The sequence below is a fragment of the Triplophysa dalaica genome, chromosome 2 (genome assembly GCF_015846415.1).
Source record: "Triplophysa dalaica isolate WHDGS20190420 chromosome 2, ASM1584641v1, whole genome shotgun sequence".
NCBI lineage: Eukaryota > Metazoa > Chordata > Actinopteri > Cypriniformes > Nemacheilidae > Triplophysa > Triplophysa dalaica.
The window spans coordinates 28795986-28819916 of NC_079543.1; the positions used below are offsets into that span (position 1 = coordinate 28795986).

At 37.6% G+C, this 23931-nt stretch overlaps 1 protein-coding gene across 1 annotated transcript in view; it reads right to left on the reverse strand.

Annotated features, from left to right (window-relative positions):
* The window catches only part of gpc5a (glypican 5a), a 131345-nt gene extending 118841 nt beyond the window's left edge, over positions 1-12504 (reverse strand). The window contains exons 1-2 of the mRNA XM_056740428.1: positions 12280-12504; positions 9132-9293 (exon numbers count right to left, since the gene is read on the reverse strand). Of these exons, the coding sequence (XP_056596406.1) occupies positions 9132-9293; positions 12280-12430 (313 nt within the window). The 5' untranslated portion in view covers positions 12431-12504. The remainder of the gene's footprint in view (positions 1-9131; positions 9294-12279) is intronic.
* Positions 12505-23931: the final 11427 nt, after the last annotated feature.

Here is a 23931-nt window from a genome sequence, read left to right on the forward strand (position 1 = left end):
GTCCTCTCTACCAGGAAACCATGTCAATAAAAGCCATTCTGTTTTCATTAAGCTGCCTTTGTTACCCGCTCAGAGACAGGTTCTCATTAGCGACGGGCCGGGCGACATGTTGATCACATGCCGTCTACAGAGTAAACCACGAGCAGGTTCATGTCGCTGGAATTTAATGTGCAACAGAGATGTTCGTGCAGCATCTCACTGGTGTCCTTTTTAGAAAACTAAAAACATATGTCAAATATGGGTCAAAGACCAAAAAGGGTTCTAGCATAAGAACTATAAATGTAATACTGTTTTAAACGGTTGTTTTTCCAAAAAAAGTTTTCTGTTTAATTTGAGTGCTTTTTTGTTTTTCTGAGCAAAAAATAAATATCATAAATTTTTTCCTGATTTACAGAAGACGACCAGTAAAATGTCATTCAGTGAAACAATCTTGTCAAGCATATTTACAACAAAAGACTATTTATGACATATTTAAAGACTAATGACTTTCTCCCCAAATGCTTATTAGTTTAAATAAAAAATATATATATCTTTGCAAGTTTCCTACAGGTTTTTCTAGGGATGGGAACCGAGAACCCGTTCTTTAGAACCGGTGCCCAGTGAATCGATTCCTTGGAACCGTTAGCGTATCTGCTTAACGATTCCGCTTATCGGTTCCGCTCGTTGCAAATGTGTCATCATCATGACGTCACACACGCGCTGCGTTGTTTTGGTTAAGCAGCAAACATGTCATCGAGGCAGAAGCGATCTAAAGCGTGGTTATATTTCACTAGAAAAGACACCAATGCGGTCATTTGCAACAACTGTGAAAGTTTAATTTCGACAAAGGGAGGAACAACCTCCAATATGCAGAAACATTTGGCCACACAGCACGCAATTCATTTGCAGGACTGTCGTGTGTTTGATACACTACTACTTAGCGACACAACAACAACAAGTGAGTCAAGCAGCTGCGGAGCTAACAAGACGTCATCTGCTAATGCCGAAGGTAACTTCTCTATTTAGTTCATGTGAGCGCCGTTTCATCTCGTATCCTTCCTGAGAGGGCAAACATGACAATTTTTCTGCACACAAATTGTTAATTTGCCTAAGTTGATAGTTTTGGTCTTTACAGAAGACTTCTTTTTATTTTGTATGTCAGTTGAGTTGAATTTTGTTTCAGGTAGAATATTCCCAAAGGCACAAGCTCTTCCTTGACTGTTTAGTCTGTGTTTTTAGTTTTTAGGGCACTTAAATGGCAGTTTTATTTAATTTTTTTGTCTGGACCAATGATGAATGTGAAAAATTCTATAGGTCCCTGAACTTTACTTTGTAGCCTACTTTTAGGTTTGTTCTGAGGTTGCTACACATAATTTGTGTATACTCTGAGTATGTGCTCTTATCAGATATTAAAGCGAGTTAATACAAAGAAAAAATTTGTACTTATTCCCTCACCCAATGAGAATCGATAAGAGAATCGATAAGGAATCGGATCGATAAGCAATATAGATAATGGAATCAGAATCGTTTAATTCTTATCAATTTCAATCCCTAGGTTTTTTTCCATTTATCAATAAGAATTGATCATTTAAAGCACAATAAAATGAATTATACTCCCTTATTCTTTAATATATTTTATATGTACAAGTCAGAATAACCATGTTGTTCGAATTTGTACATAAATATTACGTTACACTGAATGACAATGTAACCAAATTTTGACATGTTATTCTCCCTAACCGTAGTTGAAACCATGAAGTAGACATTTTACTTACATTTAATGTGCTTTCTATGGACATAAAATTCACGTTCGTCTCATTTCTTTCGATGGGGACATCTTAGATCAATAAACAATCATAGTTTTCAAAATACACTGCTCAAAGCTTCCCATGTGACAAAATACTGTAGAATACTTAAGTATTTACTATAGTAAACTGAAGCACAATTCTTATTCTGTAGTATTAGTATAGTCTACTTAGTAAGAGAAATATAAAGTATATTACAGTATGTACTACATCATTTCACTATAGTTAATACTGCAGAATAATACACTACAGCATACTAGTTTACTACTTTTAACTTTAGTAAATACAAGGGTATACGACAGTATGTACTACAGTTTATCAGTTTACTTTAGCGTAAAATGTAAAGCATTTTACCACAATATACCACAAATTACTACAATATTTAGTATTTACTATAGTGGACTGTAAGTATTTGTCAATTCCCTATAGTTAATACTACAGAATACTATAGTGCACTTTGATACTGTGTAGTGATACATTCTGCCTTCATTACATCATGCGTATAAGTCCTAAAGCTTCACCTCCTAGTGATGAAAATGCATATAGGTACATAAGTATGGATGGCACGGAGGGACATTCAATCTTGCCAGAGAGACTTCCTGAATCACAAAGAGGACTGCAATCCAAGTCAACCAGGAGACATTGGCGAATACAAGTCAAGCATATAACATGTTTTATGGGCTCGGAGTGGTCCGTGACAGCTGAATTAATAGACCGGCTTTGTATCTTTCTTCCTGTTGTTTAGGCGTCAAGGATGCACACTTTAAAAAGAAAGAGGGCTCTTCATTCCTCCAGTGTCGAACGCCTTCCAAGTAGCTCTCAAAACTCCAAATTGAATTCAGGCATCTATGAGATCTGAATGAAACTCAAGCAGAACGAGTTCTGAAAAGTGAAAGTGCCAAACTCATACTAGAATTACTAGCTAGTAGGGGTTGAACAGCCTCAGGATTTCAGAAGTTGACTATTACATGATAAAGTCGTGTCGACATCACTAGTCGATGTCGACATTAATAAATAAAACAAGAACTAGGGAATGTTTCGCAAAAATATTTGATAGGTTTGGGCAGCAAGACACTCGTGCGTGAAAAGACATTAGAAACTCATTATAATTGTACATTTTGTCCATACAGTCGCGCTGCTCCGCATCCAGTGTTGACAAAGTTTTCAATTCTAACGGATTCTATTGTCTCTTGTCACGTCGCATCGCGTCTCCTCCGGTGTAGACATGGTGTAACTTTACTTCAGATCTGAAGCGTGTGTACAGGCCAAACTTCCCCTAGTTTACAACAAGTCAACTGAAAGGGTCATGTACACTAATAGATGAAACGACTTGCAAGCGCAGCAGCTCAGTGACACAGCAGCCAATATGTTTCTTTTATGTTTTATTAAATGGGAATCAAGTAAAAAATTGCCAATAATATGAAAAGATCACTGTGTATAAGATAATGCACTGAAATGTATGTACTGTTTTCTGCGAGCTTTTATGGCGTGAGAACAAATCGTGAATGATGCGGACAAAAACAGGACACATCTCTTGGAACCGCTTATATCCGCTCATTCATAGTATCGTTCAGCTCTGGGCATCTATATACAGCGACGATGATTTAGTCCTTCATTGTTGTTTCAGATTTCTGCCTCCGCTCACTGCGTCGTAATCACGTCACTACTAGACCAAGCTCCTGATTGGTTAACCCGGCACGAAAATTTGCCTTAAGTTAGATTTTTTTTGAGCGTTTCTCCCAAAATGCTCAATTCGCACAGCCTCATTCGCTCGAAACTCGCCACAGAATGTCCTATCGTGTCTTTGCATTGACTTAAAATGTAAATCACTCACGCTTAACGCTTCATTCGCGTCTGGTGGGAACGCACCATTAGAACAGTCAGCAGTCTTTTTAAAGGTACGGTTTTAAAAAAATCACATGACCCGCGACAAGTTGACATTAAGTTTTAATTGTCACATAAGAGCATTAATGCCGACTAGTTCGTTCAACACATACTAGATAGTTGAAAATTCTAGAGTTACTAGTGAAAACACAACATGCAACAACTGAGACTGACAGTAAACTCCCTCATTATATTTGAAAGTGACATTCACGCCAATCAAAATGTAATGCTAATGGAAGGACAACACATGAACAATAAAGGACAAGAACGCAGGTCAAATGTTTTCTGATCAGGTCTGAATCTGTGTGTCTAATGTAATGAACAACAGATCGTTCTGTACATGTGCCCTGAGGTGAGAGAGGAGCGACGGGACAGGAGGAGTGGAAGAGAAAGACTAATGTACCCATTTGTTACACACAAGCCCTTCAATTAAGCGTATTTATGTGATACAGATGGAAGCTGTGATTCATTACCCTCACCGCCATGCTGAACGAAATAAAACCATTGACAACAACACAACAAAATCATCATCTAAAAATGGTGTCTGTAACGTGCAGAGTAACTATTATGAACAATACAGACGGGATATTTTGTTCTTGGATGAATCTTAAAATAATGATTATGTTTATATTGAGATGGTTGACTTATCGAAAAAAAAAAACTTCTACGATAAATTTCAACAAACTATTTTTCAAGCTGGCAAATTCATAAAAATTCATAAAATGTTATTTGCACGTATGATGATCTACGTTTAGGGGTGGGGCTTCATTATGACATTCTCTAATAACATCTGTTCATTCTTGTATGATTTACATTATACGCGTTTAAAACATTTGCCAACTCATAAAATAGCTCTTAAATCCTGTGAGATCAGGCTTGACATTTTTTACAAAGCTGAACATCCCATTTACTTTACATTATCACTCGTTGATTAAGAGGAAATGCTGAAATATTTAAAAGACATAAACATAAAGCCGTTTCACAATACTTCTAAAGGGCAAAACATCAACACATTTGAACAAAAGTTCCCCTTTTGAAAATCTGCAGTCGCGCCATAACTCCATATATGATGATTCACATTTTTTGCATGTCAAAGTAAATAACCTCTAAGATTGAATGTGCCCGAAGGCCTCTGCAAAAATTCCAGCTATTTCCCCCCACCTTAAATTTAGGAAGCACGTCTTCTCTAAACCCTTTCAACAAGTGGCTTCCAGGTATTTTGCTCACTCAACGGAGCAATTTCACTTTGACTAGTGAGCACTTCTTAAGAAAAACATCCTGGCCTCTTATCCCGGCCTCCGTTCGGGAACAGATTGCTTTTTTCAGCATAACCTGGGCATTTTATGATACCAGTCCTCCGGTGAAGCAGAGCACACTTTGATGTCATTTAGAAATGCAGGAAAAGCAAAAAAGCGAAATGGGTGAAAGAAAGCAGGTGAATGACGTCTAGCCAGTGGCCTTTTCAAAATGCAAGATCTAGCCGAGCGAGAGGCCAGGACTGTAGCGCCACATGAGTGTGTTTGACTTTAACCCGGGGTATGAGGGTCCCTACGTCAGATTAACAATGTGCAAACACACCACCGGTGCCCGCTGAGAGAGACGGCGGTGAATTCGCCCCTTCTGTATCACTCGCAGAGAAGTTTTGCAGTCATTCCATGGCAACCACAACTATTAATCTCGGCTTGTAGAAATACGCCACTGGCCAAACATCTTTCTGAAAAACGTTCTGCCAATACAGACCCGTTCACATCATGAACACTAACTATATAAGCTGCGATGCCATTGTTTATTCAACACTTTGAAAGTCCAACTTGCAAAATGTTCTCTCTACATAGATAAATAAGTAAATTGAACATAGAATTGATGTTTTATTAACGAAGTTCGGAGGAGCAGGAGCAGATAATGATCACTGTTTTAGTTCTTACTGGCTTAATTTGTGCTTTAATATCATTGTTATTGTTTTTTTGAATGACGGTTTTTGATTGTTACCATAGTTGATGTTTGTGTGTTCAGTCTTGAGGTGTAAGTGCTCAATGGGAAACCGGTATGAATGCACTAAACACCAAGTGATTAAACAGATTATTTATAAAGGTTTTGGTATGTTTGAGGAAAAAAAGATGTACAATTGTAAAAGACAAATAAATTTGTGAATTTTTAAATAACCGAACTATATTCTCTCTTTATGTTCAGCCAAAAAAAATATTTAGTTCTGTCGTTCATTGAGCAAACTTGACTATGTTGTGACAACGAATGACTTCAACATGTTGGGTTGACTTCAGTCTTTGTTGAGTTAACTCAAAAACTTGCTTGTGATAGCTAGCCTTAATAAAGTTAACTCAACATTCTTTTCACTGTGATATTTAACATCCTGCTCACATATTAAATACATTTTGATTGCATGACAATAGCAATGGAGTTTGTTATTCTATTGAATTCAGTCAAAAAAAATTAAACATTATTTTTATAGTTATAGTTCTTGGTATAAACCTTTAGACAGTAGGACAATTAACGTACAACACATTTCTGAAGCTAAATAAAGTATCCTAGCATATATCAGAAGCAGGTGAGTATGTTTTATCGAGATATCTAACACGAGTACAATTTTTATTACTTCAACATGGTAACATATGTGCAAACAAAAGGGACTCACTATACATACACTGCATGATTTACAACGTGAGATAGTTTAAAATTAAACCACAACCATCACCTAGCATTCAAATCTTATGCTTCTTTTGTCTTTATTTGGAGACTAATCTTATTCTTGAAAATGACTTTTTTCCAAGATACAGATTAGTCTACACAAAAAAAGGCAAAAGAAGCTTGATAAGGAAAGGATGTACATGTGCTTTACAGACAAAACATTTACATTTTACATTTACATTTAGTCATTTTGAAGACGCTTTTATCCAAAGCAACTTACAGTGCACTTATTACAGTGCACTGTACTGTAAACATATTAATGCTTCTCACACAACATGAGCGCAGTCTCTTTGGGGATGGATCTAAACTCATAAATATGGTGGTAATCCACACACTTTTACTGTACCACCAAGAGAAAGCAAGTCAAAGGAGATGCGTTTCTATTTCTCTAGCGATGTGCTCCAAATATGACATTAAAAAAAGATCCAAACCGTTGTGTAAAAAGACACACAAATGCAAAAAGAGAGGTCACAAACATGACTTGCATTTGAGCTTATGATAACTATGGCCATCATTGCTTGCTGATTATTATGGAAAGAATTGACATTGTAAATATTTTGTAAATCTGCTCAGACTAAATATCCAACCACAATTTCCAAAATATTAACATTAAAATAATTCAAAACAAAAAAGTATGTTTGTAACAACAACTAAACTACAATACAGACTACAGTAGAGGTACGGTGTGGTATTTCTTCACCGGTGTTTATGACAGTATGTGAGTGGTAACGACCATCTGATCTGACGGCTGTGATTCAGACTCTGTAATAAGGAGCTAATCTCATAAAAAAGTCTTGTGATGATGAAGCAGAAGCAGGGACATCCCGGGGCATACACCCAACAAAATCCTCAAATGTTTTTAAGTGCTATGGTAACTGCCACCTGCGTACCGTTCTGGTAAATGATACCGTACAAGAGACGCTTGCCCTGAGATAAAATACCCTAAGACCACAAGAGAAATGATTCAGAGATTTTAATGATAAATTCTCTATATGAAATTAGTTCAGGCTCACCTTGAGCTTGAGCTCGATCTCTGTGTTATTGGCTCTGGCAGGAGGTAAACAGAAGCGTGTCTGCACCTGCGCTCGAAACGTCAGTCACTGAGCTCAGAAATAAAGGCGTAAAACAGAAGAAAGTCAACAGGCTTGGACTGACATGGGCTGCGTTTCCCAAAAGCATTGTAAGCTTACGTTTATCGTAGCTCCATCGGTGACAATGGTTCTTAGATCAACTTTAGGTTACGGTGCTTTTGGGGGCACAACCCTGGGCTGGTGTTGCTAATTTCAAAGACGTGACAATAAACTACAAAAAACACTGACCAACGAACTTCCATGACATGTTTTGTAGAAACGACACTCATTCTAGCTAATGAAATACTGACTTAAATTATTACAACATTTAATACTAGATTAGGGACACATGTACATGACAACTACTTACCAAGAACGCCAAATTGCTTTTTTGAAAGGAAGAGACAATAAATGATGTCAAAACGATCTCACTTATTGTCACTCGAATCTTCAAAAACTAACTAAAAATGCTGCATTATGCAAGGCCAGACGTAGTTAGCGTTGTTTCTTGGGTGCATACGCAAGTACTCGTGCATGCCTTATTTTTTCTTACAAATTCATATTTTATCAAATAAGATAATGGCATCCTCTTTAAAAAACTCAAAACATCTTGTCAATGAACGGTCAACACACATAGAAGGTTAAAAACAGTGTTGTGTAAACGCAAAACAGGGATAACTAGGTTCACAAAATATACTAACTCCCACCTTCCACAATGTTAGCGTACAGACCCGTGACACTTTAAGTGCAAGTTGTGGTCATGCGTAGGACCTGAATCATGATTTTTATTACGTCATCATGTTTTATTGTGTTAGTTAGCTGTATTTGTTTTTAGTTAATTTGGCTTGAATCAAAACATATCAACTGCAATTTGATTGATATCAATTAGAATGCACAATTAAACAAATCTCAGCGATGAGGGAGGGGTTCAAACAGACAAATCACAGCGCTTGCGTTCCACGTTAAGTTGACGTTTTTGTTAATTTCTGGAGAGGTGCACATCAGGCTATTCACAGCCTACGGCGTAGGTCCTACACACGTCTATAAATTTAACTTTATTTGAATTTAATGTAGAGACTTGATCTACACCGCTGGAAACCTTTCACAAACACACGCAGTGATCCGGACTCATCATGAGCTTATAACCACCGTCCTGTAACCCGAGATCAAAACCCTTTAGAGAATTAACAGAAAGCAACAGAAACGATTTTGTTTGTGAAGAACCCTGGACCTCCTCACATCTCACAGGAGATTACAGGTTATCCAAGTCTGTCATTTGGTTCAATTGCAGAATGCCGTTCCTCCAAAGGTGTATGCTGAGATCTGTGACCTGACATTATGAGCTGTAGAGGGTTTCAATCAAGACTTTCAAAAACAATCCTCACGTGCATCACACGAGGGACGCCATTAAAGCCAAAACCTTACATGAACTCAAGTCAACTGAAATACGGTCAACAGACAACAGAAGTACGCCCTTACAGAGCCACCAAGACACTTAATTACATATTGTGAAGTTCAGCTGGGTAGACTCTACTGTACCATGAAGAATGATGAGCAAAAAAGACTCATTTAAACCAAAAACACACAAACAGCATCTCCGGGAATCTTGGGATTTCCAGATTAGCCAGTGAAGAAAACAACTGAGGTCAGAGAGTTCAGGAGAACTCCTATCATACACCAGCGAGCTCACCTTGAAACGCCGCCACATTTCGTGAGATCAGGACCTTTAGACCAGAGCTGGATATCTGGAGAAGGTTTTGGATGTCCCGTCGCGCCGCCACCTGGTAGCGCTCCTCCATCTTTTTAGTGCAGCAGGTTAAATTCCTGGACACACAAACCTGGAGGTCTGAACCTGTTGGGTCAATGAACACAGATTCTGATAAAAAATTACATTTAAGGACATTTCAATTTTTTACACAGTTACACCAAGAAGGATTTTGAAATTTGACGGCAGGTAATTTTATTTATTGTGCTCCAGAAACACCTATTTTTTTCACAACGGACCTAAAAGTTATAAACTGTTCTCAGAATTTTTGGAAGATTTTGTCCAGCAAACATGAAAATTTGTGACTATTTTACAAGGTGCCTAATCAGTATGAATTCATGCAATCTTACTTGCACATTTAAATGCAAACGGTTTTCGTGCCCTTGACGGTCATGTTGATGGGCGGGCTTCGTTTTCATAATTGTGTATTTTAAGATTAGTTTTAATGTGCAAAGTTTATTTTTTCACGTATTTCTGTACAATTCACTGCTCAGCAATTGATACAAATTCGCCACCTCGTAACATTTACAAATTCCCCCAAGATCAGTCAAGCGCAAAAAAATGCCCTGGAAACCACCCACGAGCACACTTCCATCTGTAAATGTAAAAATATGGTTTCACTCTGTTCTTTTTGTTATATTCTCTTTAAGGACCATTAAGAATCTCGTACCACACCAGGGGGTTATAAACCTTCCGCTTTGTACAAGCTGTAACAGCCCAGCGTTGGTTGTGCAAAAGATAAAAGGCAAGATATCGCCAGCCATCAAAAATTCTTTTTCCATCGCCGGAGCTGTATGAAAACAGCGCTGGACGTGCCGGAACAGAGAACATCAAGCCATGTGTTGCAAAAGACACTATCACCACCGCGCCATCAAGATGTGTTTTCAGATTCTGAGCAAGATGCCGCGTGAAAAGGAATTCTGTGTCCATCTCACACGCGCAAAATTAAAGTGCCTCGGGAAGTGTTTATTTGTCACGTACGATCAATCCATCCGAGTGTGAACTTTAACACCTCCATCTTCCCTTGGCTTCAGTTTCACATGATTCAACAGGTTGAGAGATCTGGGACTTGTCAGAGACGACTGCAGAAGGGAACTCCGTACGTTGAGAAACCTCATCAATGACATGAAGTGACATTAAATCCCCCGTGGACTTTTTTGAGCACTCAATTATTCTGCAACTCATTTCTGCAGCTCCACCGAGAGAACACGCCCTTAAACATTCACATTTCTGAAAGCAAACTTGTGTTCTTTAGGAGGCTCAGTTAAGCAATGAAACGCTTCATTTAAAACAGGCAATGAGTCCTTTCACAAGTTTCTCAGGTCATTACTTTAGGACTGAAACTGTCTACACTCTTAAGAAAAAGGTTAGAAGCCAAAGAAGAACCAGAGAAAGATATTTGTAAGAATGCTTGTAAGCAAACAGATGTTGCTCCCCGTTGACTCCCATAGTAGGAAAAAATACTTCCATTAATATTCCAAAATACACTACCATTGTATTTTTTCCTACTATGGGAGTCAACGGGGGGGCAAAATATATCTGGTTATAAGCATTCTCCCAAATATCTTTCCACGTGTGGATCAAGACGTTTATACAGATTTGAAAACAAATCGATGGCGAGTAAACGATGACAGAATTCTCATTTCTGGGTGAAGTATCTCTTTAAGAAACTGTGTTTAATAAAAAAACAAACTTGATTCCTCAGAAGTACAGTATGAGCACGAATAGAAACACTCAACTTTGAAGTAATGTACAGTTGCACAAGACTACAACAGCAACCCCAAGCTCAACTTCTAAACTCTTGTAAAATCTGTTCTCTCTAAACAAGCGTCTTCCGAGCAGCACTTTGAAGTGAACTTCGTGTGATGACCTCTGCGGGGAACAGTGTACACATGATTCCTCCCCAGCCACTTTACATCCATTACCGCAACGGTGTTTGTCAAACTGGTTCCTCGTTTCCTCTGATATGAAACGTCCACGCAAAGACTATTACTCTCCATTATAAGCAAAACCAGCTTCACGTCGGTTCACAAGAGCAACGCAGAAATTGTCCAAACAACCCGACAAAGAGCGTTTCATGGGCTCAGAGGTCACAAAGCAAACAGTCGCGAGGTCTCGACGAGACAGCTGTTTAAAGCAAACACAACTTCTCATGACTACTAACTGGGACCTTAAAGTTTATTTACAAGTCGAGACCACTTATACTACTATTACGAACATTGATTTTGAGTGTTGATTTTGAGATCTCCAAGAAACATAAATTATAAAAGCTTCGCTCATCATTATAAACCATCAGTTCTTTACTGTTAAACCAGTTCTAAATGTCCTTTAAGTAGTCTTGTCTCTCATGCCAGTAGGATTTCATGGTATTGGTTCTCATCCATCAGATGGGAACTTCACACCAATAGAACCCGACACATTACCAGTAGACACCCCCAGAGACCATTACAGTTTCCACAAAAACCAAAACAACTCCCATTATAGCCATTCGACCATCCAATAGAACTGAGTTCATGGTTTCTGTTGCTTTTATTTTCAACAGGGTTACTGCTTTCATATCCCTAAAATTAAACTGAAGTTACCTCAAAAACGACAATCTGTCAGTATGTCTTGTAGCTATAGATACAAAGTGTCAGAAGTATTCTAGATGTAAACGCATTCAGAAACAACAACAAGTGTTTAAATACACAGACAGTCTTTATTAATACAAACCTCACAGCAATGCAGATATAAATGTTTTCGGAACGATAAGCAAATCCAGGTGGATGCTGCGCTTTGGTGGTGGTTGGGGAGATCCCACCTTTCGATGTAAAGCGCTTTGAGTACCCAGAAAAGCTTCAATTAATTCAAGAAATTAAATAAAAGCGGTTAATGAAGGATCTGAATCTGATACAAGTAACGTTAGACTATCACCGTGTAACGTTTCACTTCAGGTGGTTTTATTTAGATTTCAGACTCGCTCAAACTTCCGCGTAAAACAAACATTTCCAGTAAAAACGAATGCGTTGACTTTACATATTAACATCTTAGAAATCGTTCAAATCCAGTAACGTTAACACAGCTCGGGTCTCACCTGTCCTCGGCGTCTCAGGTAAATATTTCACGGGTCCGATCTGCTTCAGCTGGAAAACTTTACGCGTTTCGTCGCAGTTCGTCAAACTTCCCGAGTTTACTTCCATCAAGGACGTTAAAACAGCGCAAATCAAAACTCCGCGTAATTCCATCTTCAGCTGAGCGGAACCCGAGGACGCCGAACAGTACAGTCAGCACGTAGTGGATGTTACATGGGCACTGTTGAGGGTTTGACTGTGTTGGCTGTCAAGGGGAAGTGGGCGGATCATGAGTGTGGGTCATCAGACGGACGCATCCATGGCTGGACCGTCACCGGCACTTCACGACTTCGAACATTGTTCGCAAGTTGCCTGATCGTTTACCTCATTCGTTAATGTTATGAACGTTTATAAATTGTGAGCCCTTTACATTAGAGGAATTAAAAGAATGAAGGAAACCTGACATCGGAAAAATAATTAAAAGCAAATAAACGTCCCTGACATCAAGTGTTTGTTTGAAGTGGGATACCAGACAGCCATCTGCTGGACGCATTTATATCGCTCTGCGGTGAATCATTGACTGAAAGATTATTAAACACTTTGGTAAAAACAATCTTGCAGATGAAAACAATTATAATCTGAGAGATTCTACTAGACTAATGGAAACTATATGATGGTGTTTGTGAGTCTCTATTGTCTTTCAGGATCTGACTGATGAGAACCAGATGGAATAAGACCCAGAAAACATTACAGAAAGGAATTTTGTACGTGTTTGAATGGTAAATTGTGGTAGTGCATAATGTCAAAATGTCTTCTTTCAGCTAAAGATTAGTCCATTATGAACTTTAGGTTTCCAGAAGAATTAAAATAAGTGAGGGGAACTTTTTATTATCTATACCTCACAAGAAATAAGGTCTGGATAATAAGTGAGATTTACATTTCAATGTGCTTAGTTGCAAGAGTCTTATTTAAACCTTTCTAAGATCGTGCAGAATTAAACCCCAGTGGTATATAACCCTTATGATGAACCATTATTGTCTGTAATCTCCATTAAACAAGTCACAAAATAGCATTTTTACTAAACACTCGTTGAAAGAGGAATCCTATATTTTACAGCACGGTTTTAAAAGTTAAAGTTATAAATGATGGCCAGTTCCTGACATAAGTGGTATTAAGTAGCCAAAGACCACCCCTTCGTCATTACATTTGTTAAGTGGGCAGATGAATGACTTTGCTTAGGCTGCATTCTTATAATTGGATTTGACAAACCAACTAACAGCTGATTGACAGGGAACTGTGACAATTCATCCATTAATACATTTATAAGTTCAGCCCTAGTAAGAAGAAACTATAGTCTGGGTACTTTATTGATAAAAATTAAGCACTTCAGCCAACATACCAAAACCATTTGCTTATAAGTTCCTGAATACAAAAAAGCTGTATGGAAGACAAAGAATCAAAAACTTCATTTAATGAAACCACTACAAATCCAGCATTTGACTACACAACATTTATTTTCGAAAACAAATGTGACCCTGGACAACAAAAACAATTTTATGGGTCAATTTTTTGAAATTGAGATTTATACATCATCTTAAGCTTAATAAATAAGCTTTCTATGAATGTACAAGTTATTAGAATAGGACGATATCTGACAGATACAACAGTTTACAACTCAGGAATCGGAGTACAAAAAAATAAAAATATTGAGAAAATTACCTTTGAAGTTGTTAATCAGGGGCTCTCTGCCAGACCATCCACTCACAAAAATTAAGTCAATACATTTAAGCTAGGAAATGTATAAAATATATCTTCACAGAACATGATCTTCACTTCATATCCTAATGATTTTTGGCATAAAAGAATAGACAATTTTAACCCATACAATGTATTTTTGTCATACTACATATCTTCCCGGGCTACTTAAGATGATCCAGGGTCACAAATGACAAAACAAGAATGGAGAGCGTTCAACAGGTATAAAATGTCAAGTGAAACATGGGGTACAATCTCCACAATCCTCTACAGGCCGGGACAAGTGCAATACCTTTCAAAAACACTCAGCACTGCCACCGATCCCAACCTGTGCAGAAAGGGACGAGACGTCAACAAAGCGGTTCTCAGATGCGAGCTGCCACGGTCAGTTTTGCATGGATTTGCACAGCACCGCTTTTAAAGCTGAATGCAAACCAGCAAAACTGACCGAAGTCCAGCAAAGTCAGAGACGAGCTGTTCGTCGGCGAGAGCGTTCCGATCCCAGATGCATTTAGCTAGAAGTACTTCAAGTGCTCACACTGCAGTAGATGACAAACACACTACCTGCACTATAAGCACTTTGGCACTGCCTGAACTATGAACACTTAAAAGGCGACACGGGGCAGGTTGCACGTACAAAAACAAATGGCGGCATTTGAATTGGACGCTTCTCGCAGATTTCCAACACTTCAGAAACGCGGAGAAGCAGCAGGCCACCATCAGTTTTGCATAGATTTGCACAACTCTTGTTTTCTTGTAGTGCAACTCTGCAAAACTAGCAGAAAACTGCACCATAGTTTTTTGGGGGGGTCTGTACATCCGGATGTAAATAACAGTCCCTCGTGCCAGAAGGGGCACTTAGGGCAGTAGGAGCTAGTCTATTTCACTATCTGCACTAGATGCACCTTAGCACAAAGCCGTTGGGAATGACATCACCGTGAAAGGTGCTCGGAGGTTGAGGGCCGAAAGGTAATGGCCAGAGTATTGCTAGAAGTGCCTCCACTGCAGTAGGTATGACATAATACTACCTGCACTGTAAGCACTTTGATAATACCCTGACGCCAGCCACTTCCACACCAGGGCCACCCAAAGTCGGCATCCAATTGATTCATCATGTCACAGAAGTTATTCACACTTCTTCATGCTGCTCCATATCTCTTCATGTCTGGAGGGGGAAAGGCAGAACATTGGGGTTAGTTTATTGGCTAGGTTAATATTAATTCAAACTTCATTGGCGTTCACTTTTCACTACAGTAAGTTAACCCTTTTTAACAATGGTCTTTGTGATCTCAATCTTACCATTGTCTCATTATGGTAACCACAAATGAATAACGACATTTAAAGATAACTATAACAATACTAATGTAACAAATGTGTGGTTCAAAACATGGTCGAGCGCACTTTTACCATAATAAAACCATAATAGGGACAAGAGCGCCGATGGCCTCATGGCAAAGCACATGTCGTACGAGCACTGCGGTACCGGTGCTGCCTTTAACCGGCCACAGACTCTTCAAAAACAGACATAACTTCATCACACCCTTAAAAGGCTACTTATCTGGCTCCCTTTCTGGTGTACATTTGACTATCAATCGCCAAGTTGAGAGAACTAGTGAATTGAGCGCGTGAATGAATTGCGCAGCCTGCGGACCGCGCCGCCGTTGTGGCGCATGCGCACCGAGTCGCTCGCCTCTCACCCCTCCCCCAAACCGAGGCGATCTGAGCTAACATGGCGCCGTGAGTTCTCGAACCGGACCACACTTCGTTTAAAAACAACTTTATTTGACGACAATTAGTCAATTTAAGGCGTCAAGTAGGTGACAACAACGAAGAGCGTCAGGAAAATAAAGTTTGCGAAGGACGTTGTTGCTATCGCGTCCAGCTGAGGTTGAGGGAAGCTATGAAGCTAACGCCATGCTAACTGATGGGGGTTTCGCTTTAAACGCACACAACTCAAAAAACTGTTATGCAAAGTAACGTGTACAGTTCCAAAAAATAAGATTCTCTTGATATCAACACTATGCTCTTCCCGGTGAATTACTCAACACTGAAACTGCAAAGGCTAACATGGGTTAGCCTCTATCATTTCACATTAAAACGCACGCTAGTTCAAAAGTAACCCGTCAATTATTTGGATAATACACGTTTAAATCCCATTCAATGTTTATTCACAATCCGGGAAAGAAGTCAAGGGGGGGAACGGCCGCAAAACGGGAATGTTTTTGTCCCGCGCGCCGTTGCTAGGCTAGCCCGTGTGCGCGGCCTACGCGTCTCCCATGTGCTACTGCTTTGTTCTGGAGGCACTTTAACTCGCACGCCACAACACGCGCAACAATGACCAAACAATCCGCAAATACACAAACAACTTAATTCTGCGTCCGCAACACGCGCACAACATGGATCGTAACTTGTTGCGAATTGTAGCTCAGCCGCGCTATTAAATAAGAGTTGCATCTTAGCAGCACGCACGCTTTTCAAATCTCCCACAATCTCCACAACTATGGAGGTGGAGAGACTACCATGCGCCACTTACTACATTGTTTTTATCGCCGTCGCTGTCGTTTGCTCTGGCGGAGTTGGAAAACCTCGCTCCGAGTCGTCACGCGCGTTTAAGCGGCACCGCGCAATTGAGTTTCTGGATCTAGACGCGATAAAAAATGTTAACAACAGGTTCTCAGTCACTAACGCGGAGTAAGGCGAAATCCACCATCTTCACACACTTACCGATCGCCGCTGCGCTGGATAAACTGGTGCACGAACTTCAAAGTAGGGCTTAATAAAACCCGCGCGTCCGCTAGAACCCGACCGGGCTGTTTGGACGACTTTGTTAAGCGTAGTAGAAATGCAAAAGTGGCGCGAAGTCGACCTGCCTTTAACCATGTGGGTGAATGAAGGGCGGCTCCCGTCGAACGTAAATATCTACAACCCCCAACTCCTTCATTAGCATAAATAAACTACTTCCGATCTGTCGCCCTCCACCAATGAAAAAAGAAAGCGGCGGTGCATGAAAAGGACACCCGAACATGGGCACTTAATGTCCTCATCAGCCATGCGATTAATATCAACAATAAAGTCAAAGTTACGTATAAACTTAAGTGCGCTTTAGTTGTAGTTTTATTTTTGTGATTCATTTGTTTTAAAACTGTTTTGTTCATATTAGGATGGTAAAAGTGTGGAATTTGAAATCGGTGAATTAAATGAAATATCTCTGTAAATTAACACATTTGAATGATTTTGGAAATTGCATGAGACGTGTAAAATTGTAAAGTTTATTTTATATGAAATAATGTAAACAATAGATTTTTTAAATAGGATTAGTTTAGACTAAAATATGAAAAATATTGACATATTCAAAACGGTTTTTATTTCAATTCAACCCCTGTTTTCAATTCCATAATAACAAAATGTTGACACACTTGTTCAAATAAATCAAACCTACATTGCTGAAAACATTTTTTAAATGCTAGTAGATTTAAACAGATGTAATAATTTGCAGATTTTGTACAAATCAAGGTGAAATTTCGTTTGGTAAAGCAGAATATGTTGTTGCATTTCTGCTCTTTGTTCCTCACAAAGTCTTCACACACTGGAGTTGAGTGGGCTACGGGACAGGTCTTGTGCTTGATCGTTGGCTCGTAACCTTACCAACCCCCTCATTCCACTTCAGTACTTTCAGAACAGGGCTCTTTTCCTCAACGGGGGCAGATTTCAGGCCCCACGTGGACGTGGGGGTCAGATTTGGCTTAAGGCTGCTCTTGGTCAACACCCGCTTCTCTAGTGTGTCTGGACAAAGGATGCAGTTCCATTCTGGAGGACGAGATATATACCAAGAAGCTTTGAGACCTGAAACAGAAAACAGATTATGGCATAGTTTAGAATTTTTTTAAATGTAAAGTATAAGGGGAGGGAGAAAGAAAAATGATGGATAATTCAAATTTTGGGGAATTCTTTCAGCTATGAACAAGGAAAGGAGGACAAGGAAGGAAGTCCAGAAATGCAGTGGGGAAAAAGGATGGCATGAGCTGGAAGCGAGACCATGTTGTTTTCTCAATCTCTCTTTTCTTTCTCTCAATCTGTGTCTGTCTTTCCCTCTCTCCGGCTCGTCCTCTCTTAAAATGGCAGCAGACTCCTCCCACTTTGTTGGGGCAGGAACATTTGTTTTGTCTTGAGAAAGCCAGGCCGGGAATTATCACTGTGGATGACCTGAGGTCGAGCACACTCACCTCTGCCTACCGCAGTCTATTCATCGATGAAACCACAGAACAGACCGGATAAATTTATTAGCAGGGGAAAATATTTAGGAATAAATGTGAGATATACCAGCAGCTGATTTTAGTTTGGTTTAGTTCTTTTTGTAAATAGTCAAATTGTAATTTTTCTCTTTATTTTTTTACTTAAATGTATTTGTATTACATTTTTTAAATGTCTAACTCTGGATTTTTTCGTTCTAAAAATGGTAAAAAAATATTAAAAACGAATGCAAGGTGATTATTAAAATTAATTTATTGCCTAATGTGTTAAACGTGTAAAAGATTGCATTTGTCAACATCATGTAATGCCTAAGCTAACCTGAACTAACAATGAGTAATACAGTTTTTTAGCATTTAATCATCTTTGTTAATTAGTTAATGCAAATACAGTTGTTTATGTTACTTTTTCAAATTGTAAAGTTGAATCTAATCTATCTAATCTTTGTGCAACAACTATACTGTTAAAAGTTAAAACTTTAGATTTTAAAATATATTCATAAATGCTGAAATAGCAGAAGTATCGTTCATTGTTTATTTGATGTAATGCATCGACTTATGTTGACAAATAAAACCTTATTGTGAAGCTAAAAATACTTGTAAACGAATATTTATTTTGAAGTCGATATTGTGTGAGTTCTGTAAGCACTAAACATCAAAAGACAAGGAAATGTTTTCTTCCATATATCAATTTAAAGGGCTTTACACGGTCTGCAAAGTCACTGCCAACACATTTCAAAAACAAGTTGTGTTAAGGTTGTAGATACACAAGCGATGTTTGTTTTCAATAAAGTGTTTCTTTGTTTTCCCCGTTTTTATTTTCATCTATACTTAATGGAAACTATGTAAAACATTTTGTGACTGAATAAAATCAACGTCTGGAATAAAGAAATCTATGTTTAGGACATTTAAGGCAATATAAATCAGAAAAAACAACAACATTTGTATTATTATATTTACAGTTTAACCTCATTGTCCTGTAAATGATTTGTTTGGTAACCCCAAAATCTAAATATTTTCATTGTATTAATAAACTAAACTAAATGAAAAATAGTTGATAATAGATAAGATATTTTTGAAAATATAAATTATCTATAGAAAATGTTTTACAAATTAATTTGTATTTGTCTAAACCTTCCATGGTGGTCCATCATAATAAAAAACACATCAATTAAAAGATTAAACAATGTTTTGAGTTTGCCTTTCTCACATCTCAGACAACTAAACATTTTTTTTGTGTATATTCCAGTTGTCATTACAACACCTTACCATAGAACCCAAGGTACATTTGAATCTGAATATGGAAATGAGCTACAGACACTAATACAACGTCTGTGAAGTATTTTATGTCTCAATAAAACTATATTTGGAAAATTCCATTTAGTTTTTAATGAAGTTTTCATCCGTCCGTCTTCAGTGCATTGGGTTCTGCTCCCTGTTTCCCATATTAATCTCTCGGTGTCAGATTGAAGTCTAAACTCTGTGTATGTCAGTCACTGTTTTTCATCACATGCCCAAACTCCTTATCAACAAATTCCAGATTAGACCCACACAACTTTTACACATAACACTCTTTTTGTATGGAGGTGTATAGACGTCAGAATTGATGACAGATAATATTATGAACAAAAAATTGTAGCCATAGAGCTAGAGACAAATATTATTGCTCATATGTTGGTCTTTTATAGCTCAAGAGATTTAATGGAGTTCTGTTTCATAGATATCAACTTAGTCTTGTATGTTTCACTTAAACAATGCTTAAAGAGGAACAAAAAGAGAGTCTGGAGGTCTAAATGAATGTAGATTGTAGAGTTTAAATAATCTGGATATGGTGAGAAATGTTTGAGTTGATATTGATATCTTCACTAATATTGACTTTTGATTGCAGACGAGACAAATCTGAGCTCAGTTTGACACATTGTTGACATCTCTTCTAAAACTCTCATTTTCGGATTCGGATTTCAGATTTCAGATTTCGGACTGTTTTTTTTCTCAGGAGAAATATCTGAGATGTAAATTATTCCTCCATTTAATTTAATTGATGAATTAAGATATCTGTGATTGTTTTTTATGGGTTTGAGTAGAATTGTTTCCATGAAATTGTATCATTTCATGGTAGCTGATTTAAAATAAGATATGTAAAATGTGAAATAAACATTTTATAAACACACTTTGAACATCCTCCAGTAAAATTGTTAAAATTGTTGTAAAGTTTTTCTCCTCAGGGAATAGAAGTTCTATAACTTTGTGAAAAATATAAAGATTTATATGACAAAATCAATTTTAGAAAACAAAGTTTATTTTCTCGCAGTTTACTCTTTTGTTTGCAATAAATTAAATAAATATTGAAATACAAAGTGCTGTGAGTGAAATTCAGAGAATAAGGACTTAAAAGAAGACGATGGTATTATAATTGGACATAGTAAATTTTATTTAGTTGAAATCACAGTGTTACCTGTTTTTTGGAACATCATGTTTCATTTTTCAATGGCGCCCTCTTTTGGTCATCACGAAGTACTGAAATCTCATTTAGTATTTCTAAAATCACACAATGCATGCATGACCCATATTAATGCAATAATTCATCCTGCACTTTAATTTTTGTGATATGAAGCATTATTTATGTAAGGATTTCTTAAGATTGGTATTAAATCGGAGAGAAAATGTAAACTTGCCGACAATACTTATTTAACAGTTTGTTACACTTTACATGTTTTTACTATAGTATTTACTATACATTCTGCACAATTGCTTGTAGCTAACCCTAAACCACACTTTAATCCTATCCTTAATCTTGCAGTAAGTGCATGTAGTTAATTATATAAACATATCATTAATGACACAATAAAGCGACAGACTTTAAATAAAGTGTAAAGTTATAACCAACTTGTCTTCTGCATCTCAGATATGAAAAAGCAACCTCTGAGCAATAATATTTACCACAGTGTTCATATTAAAATGTACCAAATTCTAAAGTTTATAATTCAGGTCATTTGAAGCATTTAAAGATCTCACTAACTTCAATGTTTTATTCATCTGACAGAACAATTTTCTAATTGAATAAAGCGATTGTAATGCGCTCTTTTCTCTTTTCAAGACACGCTTTCTCTGTTGAATCTTGGTGTTCTTTGAAATTTCATTCTGAATTGATAAGAATATGACTCATTATCTATAAAACACAGATTCTTGATTCTTGTGTGTACGATATGTAAATAAATAACCAAAGGAAAATATACAATTTTATCATATTTATAATTTTATAAATCTCTCTCTATACTGTATATATAAAAAGCTGATTTTCTATAGATACAAATCTGGTGAAAGTAGAAGTACTTTAAAGGGTTTTCTCTCAGATTTCTCCACAATAGATCCCGAAACCAATTCATCTGGGTAAAGACAGTGAATATATCCACATTAAATGTATACTGTAGCTCTATATATTTTCTGTATATATCAGCAAATGTAAGAAGTCTGCTCAGCTCAGAAAGGCTTCTGAAAAGGTTGGCACAGATTTGTGAAGCTCTTTTAAACTGCATTCTTTCTAAACGTTTTGCATGTCATTTGATAAACAGTCAATATACAGTAGAGACAGTGTCAATCCTAGACATCTGGGGGCCCTAAGCAAATCTCGGTGAAGGGCCCTTGTCATAATTATTCAAATTAGATATAAAATTGACTGTATATTATAAGAAATGAAAACACTTCAACAAATAAAGACTGAAAGACAAAGAAAACATGAAACTGTTTAATTAAGTAAGCTAAGCATACGAAAACACATCAATCATTTTCTGTGATGGCACAAACTAAAAATGACATATTATCATCCAATGTGCGTTATAGCAGAGACTCACATGAACTCTGGAGTTGGTTTTGGGCCTGTAAGCCATTCCTTGTAAACTAACTGATATGATAACTAATGATAACTAATCATTTATCTTTATATGAACCTATATAGTAGTTCAAATACATAGCAATATTTACATATGATTTGACAGTTCATTGTAATAAAAATATAAAATAAAAAGATGTGCATTATAGCTGACACCCACATGAACACTGTACAGCTGGTTTTGAATTTGTGCCGACAGTAATTCTCTTTATACCCTAGAAACGTGTATTAAAGTTTATGTAACTTTAGAGATGGTCTCTTAATTACGAATATCAAACGTCCAACATCAAGCCAACTTTACGCCAGCGGACAACTACTGAAAATGAAAAAACGAAAATAACGCTTTTTATAGTTTTACAAAAACACACGCCTCCTTGTTCTTTCTCTTTAAAGCCATGGCCGCCATATGTAAAGACGCATAATCATGTGACATCCATGACGAGTATGTCACAGTAATTAAATATTAAACGGAAATTTCCAAACAATTCTCCTAAAGGTAAAACAAAATGATACAAAACGATGTTTTTCATTCGGTACTCAAGGACCCCCTTTGATGGTGCACGGGCCCAACGCAACTTGCATAGTTTGCGTATAGAGGGTATTCATTCGCCATCTTGGGAGGATCATACTCCACTGCTATTATTGATTTGATTTGTACCGTTACTTGTATTGTTTGATATATGGTGAAATTGAAAGTGAAAGAACCAGGAGCTTTTCCTGAACGACTCTGCGTAAGACTATTGCCGTTTTTAACACAGTAAGACCGACCTGTCATAGTTATATTTCCTTATCAAACAAGAAAAAACATATTTTTGCATTGAACGCTCTAGCAGCGATCCTCCCAAGATGGCGCAACATTCAACGCGGCGTGGCGTAGATTAACAAGCTATATACAAAGAGGCCAAAGACAAGGCACAGCTGGAATAGTGGGAAGATCACCAGGCCATCCCTAAAAACTTGGGACATATCCTTGTCTGTTTATACAATTGTCATATCATGTCCTCAAATAACCTTTGAATGGATTTTGCTCATAAATCAGAATTTCATTGCAATAAATTTTGAGAAAGAGCCACACTGCAATTCAAAGGTTTGTCTCACTAATATGTGCATGATGCAAGATTCTGCAACGTCCCGCGCAATATCTTCTGGACAACAGTCAACATAGCACGCTTACTTATAATGGGTGTAAAACCGAAGGTTAGTGGCATTTAGAGAGAAACAGACTGGCCGTCGGCCAAACTAACAGACCTTATACTGCAGCAGACATTATGTGTTATTTAGGTGCATGTGGATATAAACCAGGGTCTTGACAAATCATTTTCTCTGATGCATTATGCTATTCCATAATAATCTATGATTTACGGCTTATCATTAGTGCTCAGCATCACACCAGATTTAACTTTACTGACACTGTGATACAGTATCATTAATGCTCATACAGAGGGTCCGCCTTATAACAGTAGGTATTAAGGAGATGTTCTGTTCGTCAGCGATGATGATTAAATCTCATAGACCCCAAGTCCCTAGAAACTGCATTGCAATAAACTCAAATCCATTCAGAACACATTAGAAACCAAAAAGAGACAAACCTAGTGCCCCCTGGTAACAGCGACAAGACACCTTAGCAACCATCTTGGTCACCTTAGTATCTGCATAGCAGCACCCCATCGACCATCATAGCATTAGTTTAGCGTGGATTCATATTTAATGAATGCATATTAATATGCATAAAACCACCTTAAAGGGACAGTTCACCCAAAAAATGAGAATTCCATCATCATTTA